Below are 10,299 nucleotides of genomic sequence, written 5' to 3' on the forward strand. Positions count from 1 at the left end.
GACGTGCGGGGAGCAGCGGGTGCTGCGGCGCCCAGCGCCGGTGCTGATGATCGGTGGTGCGAGCTGGGCACCCAAACGCCCTGTGACCTGCCCTCCAGACGGGTGTGATGCTCCCTCTCGGTGTTGCATGGGCACTGCATTGCTCCTAAAAACCTGTTTCAGGGTCTTGTGAGAGGAGGAGTTGTAATTAAAGATGTGAACAACCCCTCAGCCACCCTTTTTCCTTAGGACAACAACTCCAGGGTTGGTAGTTTGTGCCATGCTTTAGGCTTTACATTCAACACTGCTGCTGACTTACTTATGCGTGGGTCCCTGCGTGCACAGCGGTGCTGGGAGGTGGGTGGTGCAGGCTGGTTCCACCCTTCAGAATACGCCGTGCCACTCTTTGAACTGCTTATCTGCTTCAGCATGCAGCCTTCCACGGTGGGGTCTGGCTAAGGAAACACCATTCCCCCACCTGCCTCCAGTCAGAAGGACATCTGTCCAGTCGCTCCAGATGTCTATCTATCTGTCTATCCATCTCTATCCATCTAGATATCTATCCATATCTGTCTATCTAGGTGTTGGTTTAGCCACCTATCCCCATTTATCCATATCTATCCGTATCTATCCGTCTAGATATCCATCTGTTCCAATCTATCCCCATCTATCCATATCTATCCCTCTAGATATCCCTCTATCCACATCTATCCACCTAGGTATCCATCTATACCCATCTATCCTTGTCTATCCCTCTAGAGATCCATCTATCCCCATCTATCCAGGTCTATCCATATCTATCCATCTAGATACCCATCCGTCCCCATCTATCCATGTCTATCCATCTAGGTATCCATCTATCCATATCTATCCATCTAGACAAGCACCTGTCCCCACCTATCCATATCTATCTATCTATCTAGGGATAACTCCGTATCTCTGAGATATGGAGCTATCTCAGAGGCGCTGCATCATCTGGTCGCTGCGGGAGCGGCCGCCTCGGTCTGCTGGCAAAGGCTGCCGGCCGAATGGGTTTCCAGCCCAGCGTGGCTGCAAGCAGCTTTCTGGAGTGAAATCCGGCCGGGTTTGATGATGGAGCTGGACCCCCGCTCTCCCTGTGGTGGGAATGGTTGGTATCGCCCAGTCCATCACTGGGCAAGCTGGGGCCTGCCCTGTGCGTTAATGAATAGTCATGAGGGACCGAAAGGGGTGGGCCCCGTTTTGTTGTTGGATGCAGCTCGTTGACAGAACTAAGGGAGATGAAAAAAGCAAAAAAGCCAACACACGGCGGCACACGGGTGGCCAGCGCAGCATCCCTGCCGCTGCTCGCCCCGGCCCTGCTCCCGCGCTGCCCCGTCCCGCCTGCCCTCCTGCCCCGGCCGTCCCTGCCCCGACCCCATGACTCCCGCGGCAGGACGCTTCCCAGCGCTCTGTGAATCCCGAGACGACTAAAATGCTGTACATTAGCGACCCGATGCAGCATTATACCACGGTAGGTGCTACTTGTTATTTACGGGTTCTACCTTGATCCTTGTTATTTGGACTCACCCTCCGCCACCGAGGCAGGATTTGGGTGACGGGCTCTGGCTCTGCCTGCTGAGCCTCCGTGCCGGGGACCCGCCAGGGGCTCGCTATGGCATGAGCCGTCCTCCGTCCCGCGGCTGCACGCAGGAGCTGCGGCGGCACCTGTGTCAGCGTGGGATGCTGCAGCCTGGGCGCCTCGGTCGGCGTTCCGCTCTGGCTTTGCCTGATCCGGCGCTCGCACAGCCCAAGGTGCGATTTAAACCTTTGGTGCAAAGGGCCCGGGCCCCCTCACCCGCGTACGTGCGGACGGGATGGGTGTTCGCTGCAGCATCCATCCCAGGAACGCCCGGTGGTGCCCAGCACCACCAGCACCACTTTGTCTTCCACCAGGGACCTCCCCGGCCGAGCTCACGGCGTGCACCCGCAGCCCGGGGCAGGATTCCCTTCCTGGGCTTGACATCTCCGGGAGGGTAGAGCAGATGAAACGGTACCTGCGCTTGCGGTTTTGCATTTTCATCCCCATCCTGAAGCGCTGCGGTTGCTTTCTTAGTCGAAAGGATTTTGTGTCTACTCTCTGGCATTCAGGAAAGGGAGATACGGGCATAGATGCTGCTGGAGACAGAAAGGTGCGGTGCTGCACTTCCCCACCAGAAACTGCTTCACTCCTCTTTTTTCTCTTGTGTGTGTTGGTACAAAGCACATACGTACCGGGTTCGTTTTGTTCTGTAGTGCTGTTACTTGGGAGGTCATTGCTGCAGTCATGTGAATATTTATATACGTGTGGGGATAAACATCTGTGTGTATATGTATATATTTACAGATTTACAAACACAAGGGCTGCCTTGGGTTTGTTGACACACACACACACACACACACAAACACTCATGCATTCGGTTTGTCTTTTAAGGGAATGTTTCCAAAATTTAGTCAATTTTTCAAACCAAGCTGTCATTTTTCCGCCTGCACCTGACTTTGGCTGTCTCAGCCAGCCCGCTTCCCAAACCCCGGCACGCGGGGCACCGCCTGTGGCTTTGTCCCGGCTCGGGGCGGCCAGCCCGGCTCGCAGAGCTGATGCTCTGGGTCTCTCTCGTGTCTCCTTCCTGTGCGAAGACGTCACCGGTTTCCCCGAGAGAAGGCTCTCTCCCGTGCCGGGGTCGGGATGCTCTTCTCAGCGGGTGGGTCCGGATTTATCTCCCCGTTAAGCTTCACAGCCACCGCTGCAGCTGCTCACGGGGGTGGCGCTGAGCGCCGCGAACTCACACAGCCGTGCGGGGGTGGCTTTTGGGGAGTTTTTTTCTGGCTACTTCCAAAGGCCACCGGACCCCTAGCCCACCCTGCGGCTCGGGGCTCCTGAGCAGCAGATATTGTCGGGAGGCAAAAGACTTCCCGGTTATTCCCCATTTCATCAGGAGATGAGCAACCACGGGCTCTGCCGGGCAGGCCAGGCGTACAGAGCCTGCTTTTCCCGAGCACGCACGTACGTGGGCAAGGGTAGCGCTGAAATCTGTTTGCCCGTCAAGCGCAGAGCATTTCCTCCCCATTCATTGCTAAAAGAGGCGGGTGGCTGAGCCTGGGGCGCGCGCGCAGCCTCTTCCCCGGGGCCCTTCCCGTGTCCCGGGAGAAGAGAACAGCACAGCCGTGATGCTCCCGGGTCGTTTGGGCTGTGGATCAGCCCCGACAAGCCACAATCCCTTTTTCCCTTTGCTCCTGCCCCGGCCCCGCTGTCCCCAGCGGCACCCGGGCAGGTTCCCAGCTGGGTGGCAGGCGCTTCCCACCCCGCAATTGTAATGCCCGTTTTGATGAAGTTTCTTGTAACTTTTTCTCCAGGTGAAGCCCGGGATGGTGGAAAGCTTGGATGGGGCGGCTTGTCTTTGGGCAGGGCTATTTATGGAGCGGCGGGAAGGAATAGAGGGGTTTCCGCACATATTTTAGGGGAGAAAACGGCTGTATGCGTAAAAGCAAGCCAGATCTTGTTCAGCATTCCTCCAGTTAGTCACAGGCTCCAACGACCTTGCGAGAGATGCAGGCAACAGGAGAACTTCCCTGGAGAAGGCTGATTGCCTTTGAACCATTATACATCGTAGACGTTTGGGTGAGGTTGGGATCCCAAGTTAAAACACGTCTCCTGATTCCTAAGCCGTGAGCCTTGCAGCGCTGCCGAGGGGAAGGCGGATGGCTGGCCGTCCCCATGGCTGCCTCCCAGTAGCTCCCAGTTTCCCAGAGCTGCCCCAGCTGGTGCTGGTGGCGGGAGGGACAGTCCCCGCCGGGGTGCGGGGGCTGGAGCTGGGTGAAGGGGGGAGCGCAGGCGGGCGGCCCCGTTCCTCCGCCGAGGCAGGGTGCTGCGGGCAGGAGGGGTGACAAGCGGCAATGGGAGGGCCAGCGTGCTGCTGGCTGGGGAATGCCGGGAGGGCAACCCTCGAGCAATTCGGGAATTGCCGATTTCTGGGGAAAGAAAACATCCCATGTGCTTTGAGAAACAGCTACGTTTGGGATGTTTTGGGTTTTTTTTTATTGAAGTTTATTTCTCTACAGTAGAAAACAGTGATTTTTTGGGGCTGATTTTCAGCTGAAAGATTAAGGCTGCTTTAGCCATGCGGCTTTTGAGAAAGTAGCCTTGCTTAGGCTGCGCCTGCAGAGAAAAGAGCTGCCGGCTTTTACTGGAAGTATCTGACAGTAATTGTTCAGAAGAGAAATAAGAAAAAAAAAAATATTGTAAAAAGTCGGGATTTGTTCCCAAAAGTCTGGAATAAGAGCCAGCACCTGCATAAATAGGTAGGTTTGCTCTGTGACCTTGCTGCAGTTGCTGCATCACAGCTACGCGCTTTGTAGGTTTGAGGTTTTCCCCAAATTAGCCCTGCATCAGTGAAAGCCACTGAAAGCAAACATCCCAGCGAGGCAGTGAATTACGCAAACCACCATTCAGAGCGGGCTCCTCTATGAGAAACACTTCCAGAAGTGGTGTGCCTGTGTACATCCATGACAAGTGACCGAGGCAGCAGGTTGGACGCTCAGCGGTGCGGCCGCGCTGGGAGCGATGCCTTCGTCGGAGCGCTGGCGGTCGCCTGGCACCGGCGCCGAGTACCGGGCGGCTTCCCCAAACCGCGATGCTCTGCCCGCTGGAAAGGCCATTGTGGAGCAGAGCCCTGTGCGCAGGACGGGGCCGTGTCCCGTCCCCCCCTCCCCCAGGCCCCGCAGCGGCACGTCTCCCACACCTGAGCAAACCCCCAAAAATCCCTGACGGTCCCCCGCCGGCGCAAGAGCGGCTTCGCATAGCCCGGTGCGCGGGAAACCCGGGGATGTCGGCACCGCGCTGCCTCCGGTGAGGATGGGGCTGGAAGAAGGGGATGACTGAGGTGTTTGGGGTTTATCCCTTGCACAAGTGGTGACCTGTTCCAAAACCCCAGCGACCCAGAGCCGCTCTTTTGGCTGGCTTTCCCGCATGCGGGCCCTTTAAGGAGGCTGTAACAGGACACCTGGAGCCCTGGAGAAGTGTGGCTGAGGTTTCCATGTCTCTAAACTGGCTGGTGTTTTCTTTTTTCCCTCCTCCCCTTTTCCCTTCCTCCAGTCCCAGTTCAATTTGCTGAACAACAGCATGGATCAGAGCATCGGCAGCAGAGCAGCCTCCACCAGCCCCTACAGCTCCGAGCACACCTCCAATGTCCCAACGCATTCGCCCTACTCGCAGCCCAGCTCTACCTTCGACGCCATGTCCCCGGCTCCCGTCATCCCCTCCAACACCGACTACCCCGGTCCCCACCACTTTGAGGTGACCTTCCAGCAATCCAGCACCGCCAAATCGGCCACCTGGACAGTAAGTCGCATGTCTTCTTGCCTTCGCTAGAGCGATGCTTGCCGCCGCGGGCGGTGTTTTCGGCACGCACCCCAACACCGCGGTGGTGCTTTGCAGCGGGACGCAGAGGGCACGCTGGCGCGGGGGCTGCGGGACCCAGCCACCAGCCGATGGGGACTTCGCCTGCACAGGTGACCCCGGAAAACACAACGTGCAGGGGACATCAGTGCTGGCTTTTCAGGGATTTTCTCCAAAAGGGCTGTCAAGCACAGCAGTTTGAATGTAACTTCTCTCACAGCAATTCCCTAAACTGCGGGTGAATGTCCCTGAAAATCACAAAGCTGGAGAAATGTCTTGGGGAAGAACCTGCCTTGTTCCCGTGGTGCTTCCCTGCACGTTCCCCAGCGACCGCTGTCAGAGGCGAGGCAGCGGGCGAGATGGACCCTTGCTCGCATCTGCTGGGGCCGTTCTCGGCTTTGCTGTAAATTCTTGCTTGTCATTTACAATCCTTTTTCGTGTTGTATCAGAAGAGTAACAATACCTAGAAGTCACGGCAAAATAACAGAGTAGGCTTTTAATCGCAGAGGGGTGGCTGCGGGGCGTCGTGCCGCGGGGGATGCGGGCGCAGCAGCCTGGTCCTCGGGCGCGGAGATGCAGGGGGGATGCGCTGCCGGTCCAGCCACACGTCTGCAGCCCGGCAGAGGAGTCCTCTGCAGATCAGGGACCCTGGAACCGTGTGATGGCCGCTTTGCTCTAAGGGGCAAAATGTCCTAAATTCACATCCTGGCTCCCGGCTCAGTGTAGCACTTTCCCTGTTTTTAAGAAAAAACAGCACTTGTGGCCAGTGTCAGAGGCATTTCTGTGGCAGACGCCTCCCGGAGCACCCGGGAGAGTCAGCTCGAGGCAGGTGGGTTTTCTCCTCTGGGAAACGTTAGCGGAGCAGAAAGGGTGGGACGAGAGAACTGACACAACGGGGGAGCAACGGGGTTTCCTCCGGGGCGGCGGTTTGACATCAGCACGACAGAGGCAGAGCAGCCCGGGAGTGATATATCAGCCCGAGGTGTGATAATGACTTTTATTTTTGGAAGCTGATGTGTTTAATTGCCAAGACAGTCCTTCCGGCGGTAGACAGAAAGCGTCCTCGGATGCTTTTGTGCAGACAGAGCCGTGGCCGTGGCCGGTGGTGCTGCTCCCGGTGCGCGGTGGTGAGAGCGGGCAGGAGGGAACGGGCTAGGCCACCTGCCGCCGCACCGGCTCTGTCCCCTGCGAAAGCCAACGGGGGGGTGGAGAGGGGAAACCAGCAGCGAGCCGGCGGTGAGCTGGTGTTTGGATGCAGCCAAATTCATGGCTGGGGCCGCGCAGCAGCTTCCCTGTGTCCCGTCACCGGAGCTTCACAGCTTCACTGCTGAGCGGCGCTGAGCGGGGGCTCGGGACCAGCACCGCGGTTAAATACAACTTGCCCTGGTGGGAGCGGTTAAGTCTTCACCCTTTTTCTCTGTCTTCCCTTGCAAGATGTCGCTAAAGGATGCGTTTCACTGGGCTTTCAATAAACGGAAGGTGCACAGGGCAGGGCGGCACTCCAGCCCAACCCCATCCCTGCCGGGGGATAACTCGCATCGGTTAAAAGTAAAGCTGCACAGGATCTGCAGGGGGAAGGAGACATTCCCCTGCCACAAAAGCATCCGAATGGAAACCGAACTCGCAGCGGTGCAGAGTGTCTTTTCCCAGCTGTCCGGGGCGTATTCCGGCACCTCAAAAGACGGAGAGGGCACCGACTGTGGGTAGTCTCTGTGCTCGCTGTAATTAGCAGTAAGGAAACAGCCTTCCCTTGTCCCAGTTGGTGCATGCTGCAGCTGCAGGGAGTAAATCCGAAAAGCCACTAAGGTGTTTTTGACCGGTTAGCCCCAGAAGAGCGGAGGGAGCAGCAAGAGGCTCCCCGAGGCAGTCCCACATGGTGAGGGAGCCGTGACAGCCCCTTTCCCACACTGGGGCCACCCCAAACCCTAAACTGAGCCCGGACTCTCTCAGCATCACCCCGTGCTGACCGTGCTCCTGTAGCTGTCGTGTCCTACTGGGAGCTGTGCTAATCCGGCCGGGATTGCTTTCTTTCCTCAAGCCTTTGTCTTAAGGTCTCCTTTGTCCATCAGAGCAGCCAGTGCCAGAGGATGCTGTGAGAGCCCTCCCGGCCTCGGGGAGCGGTTGGGCTCGAGAGATGCCCGGCAAACATGCCGCGGGCACTGTAAGCACCTGCAGAGGATGCTCCTGGGGTGGGAGCTGAGGCTGCGGAGCGCACGGCTGCAGGGGGGGACCCTCCTGGGAGGTGGTGCGGGGCGGAGGAGTTAAACGCCTGAACCGGCTTTGATACTTGGCAGAGCAGTGGGTGAGATGTGCGGCCACCTGAACCGCGCTGCTGCGTGCCCCGAAGGCAGGGTGGCCGCGGGACTGGCGCCCACCAGCCCAGACGTCACTGCGCTTGACGCTGAGCCTCATGGAGAGCAGAAGTGGGTCGGCAGCGTCTTGCACCGTGGAGAGTGTGGGGGATGTCTCGTTCGGAACAGTGAGCGCCGAGGTGGGTGCAGACTGTCCAGCTCGCCGGGGTTGCCACACCAAGAGCTGTCCTGCTGCGGTGACAGCCAGAATTACTCCATCTCCTCCCGGCTGATGGCCGTCGCAGCCACACCGCTGCATTTCTTGTGCTGGAAGATGGGGCTGCTGCCTTTCTCCCGCTCGCCTTGAGCTCCTCATTGCCTCTGCCGCACTCCAAAGTCTGTCCTGGTTAAACATGGAAAGGAGTTCAGCAAAAAAAAACATATGTTGTATATTGCCAGTCAGTCAATGCACAAATGATGATGTCTGTGCGCAGTGTGATTCTCTACATAAACTGAGAATGAGTATGTAGCAGTGTACAAGTAAGATGAAGAAAGCTGTTGGGAAATGCAGGCCCTTGGGAAGGAACGCTGAACGTACGGCCAGCGGGGCTGGGGACAGGGACATCTGACAGCTCGGTGATGCTCCAGCCAAGGGGAGCGAGGTAACCATCGCCGGGCGCACGGTTTGATTCAGCACTTTGAAAGGAACAACAGTAAACCAGTGGTTTGCACTGCCTATTTCATCTGTAGCTAGGAGAACCTCGTGGCTTTGGGATACTTTAAGATTAACTGCACCAAATAATTTAGTCCAGGGCCGTTGGAGGCGTTGCGCACGAATTCGGCAGAGCACCTTGCCAGGCAGCGTTTCGGAGCAGCGGGAACCCCCCATCCCGCAGGAACGCTCTGCCAGAGCCGCCGCTCCGGAGGCCTCCTGCAATCTGGGGCTGGATCGCGGAGAACCCGGCCAAGGAGGAGCTGACAGCTGGCGCACGGGCAATGCCAAACCAAATAGTTCGATGCGAGTCGTCTTCCCAAACCATTCGGCATAGTTGTTTTGATACAGTCAGAAGCTGGGGTTGGTGGAAGTGTGTAGCCCAATAGGCTCCTGGTTTTGAAGGGTTTTGGCTGAATCCCTCTGGCTATTCCTCTGGGAGACGTGGTGTTACCCATTCTACCACGCTCAGGAAAGGAGGCTTCTCAGGAGCCCAGGGCTCCTGGCCAAAGACCGTGTGGCGGCGAGCTGTCTGCTGGGGGGACGGCGTGCTCCGCAGGGGCTGGGCAGGCGAGCATCACCCGGGCGGGGGGGCAAGGTGCCGCCGAGCCCACCGCCCTCCCGCACACACGCAGCTCTCCTGTCCACGCTTCAAACCCTCTGTTGACGAAACAGCGGAGGTTTGGGAGGGAGATCCAAAGAAGATGAAAGATTTGGAACAGATGCCTTGTGGGGCGATACCAGAGAAACCTTCTGCATGAAAGGTCTCCACGAGAAGAGTAAGGGTGGCTCGATCGCAGCCTGCAAAGGAGATGGGTTCTGATAGCAGACAGCTCTTTAATCTAATAGAAAAAGGCATAATGAGATCCAGCGCTTGGAAGCTGAAGCCAGGCAAATTCAGACTAGAAACAAGGTGGAAATTTTTTAACAGTGAGGATAATTAACCATAGGAACAATTTACCAAGGAATGCGGTGGATTCTCCAACTCCTGAAGTATTCAAATGAAGAGTCTGCATATCTGGCGGAAGATAAGCTGTACTTCAAGCAGACACCGTTGGCTCCACGCAGAACGAGCAGGCAGGGGGGCTTGGGCCAGCGGTGAAGGGAGTCAAACCAGAGGATCATCCTCTGTTCTCTCTAGCCTTCAAGTGCCACATTTCTAAATTTGGGAAATGGGTGAACAGAGAAGGGACGAAGACGTGGGGCAGGGGTTTGGGACTCGTGTTCCCAGCCCCGCGTCTGTCCCTGCAGAGGGATGCTGGGCAGCGGGTGGGTGCCGTTGGGTGTCCCGACTGCCGGCCTGGGCTCTGAGCACCACACGATGCCACAAACACCCAACCCAAGCGGCCGCGCTGCTCTGCGCCGCGGGACGCCCTCCGGGCTGCCACCACCTCCCTTTTCATTTTTAATGGCCTTCTTATCAGGGGAGAGCAATGGCCAGATGCTGAAAATAAGGTTTTCCCTGCAGGTTCGAAGCCCCCCTCTGGCAGGCTGCTTTGGCGGGGCGGGGAGGAGGACGGGGAGCTGCGGCGCTGCAAGACGGGGCACGCCGGCAGCCTGCCTGTTTGTTGGAAGCTATCAGGACTCTCGGTTCCCCGGCGCTGCCCGTACACGCTAGAGCCGCGAGCCGATCTCGGCTGTTTTCTCACCGGCAGCCCCTCGCCACGCCGGCCAGCTGGTAACTGATAGATAATTAGTATTTTTCTCAAGTTGGGTTTGCGGCGGAGCGGCGCTCCCTCCCCTCTAAAACGCTGTCACGTGCGCCGGAGCCCGCGGAAGCGTTAATGGGGTCTTTGGCCTCCCGTGGCCTGGCTGCAAAAGGATGCGGGGGCTCAAGAAGCCCCCGGCGTGGGGCAGCTGCCCGGGCTCGCACGCAGCCCCCGGCGCTGGGGGGAGACGGACGAACCTCCGAGCTAAGCCGGCGG

The 10,299-nt window shown here is 57.9% G+C and overlaps 1 protein-coding gene across 3 annotated transcripts in view; it reads left to right on the forward strand.

Moving 5' to 3' along the window:
• The window catches only part of TP73 (tumor protein p73), a 34,767-nt gene that overhangs the window by 10,319 nt on the left and 14,149 nt on the right, over positions 1-10,299 (forward strand). For 2 of the 3 annotated variants that reach the window (XM_009889628.1, XM_009889629.1), the window contains exons 1-2: positions 1,433-1,471; positions 5,069-5,314. In XM_009889628.1, coding sequence (XP_009887930.1) covers positions 1,433-1,471; positions 5,069-5,314 — 285 coding nt within the window. Of the gene's footprint in view, positions 1-1,432; positions 1,472-5,068; positions 5,315-10,299 lie in introns of those variants that run through there. The other variant, XM_009889627.1, reaches the window with a different exon arrangement.

Source organism: Charadrius vociferus, unplaced genomic scaffold, assembly GCF_000708025.1.
Source record: "Charadrius vociferus isolate BGI_N301 unplaced genomic scaffold, ASM70802v2 scaffold477, whole genome shotgun sequence".
NCBI lineage: Eukaryota > Metazoa > Chordata > Aves > Charadriiformes > Charadriidae > Charadrius > Charadrius vociferus.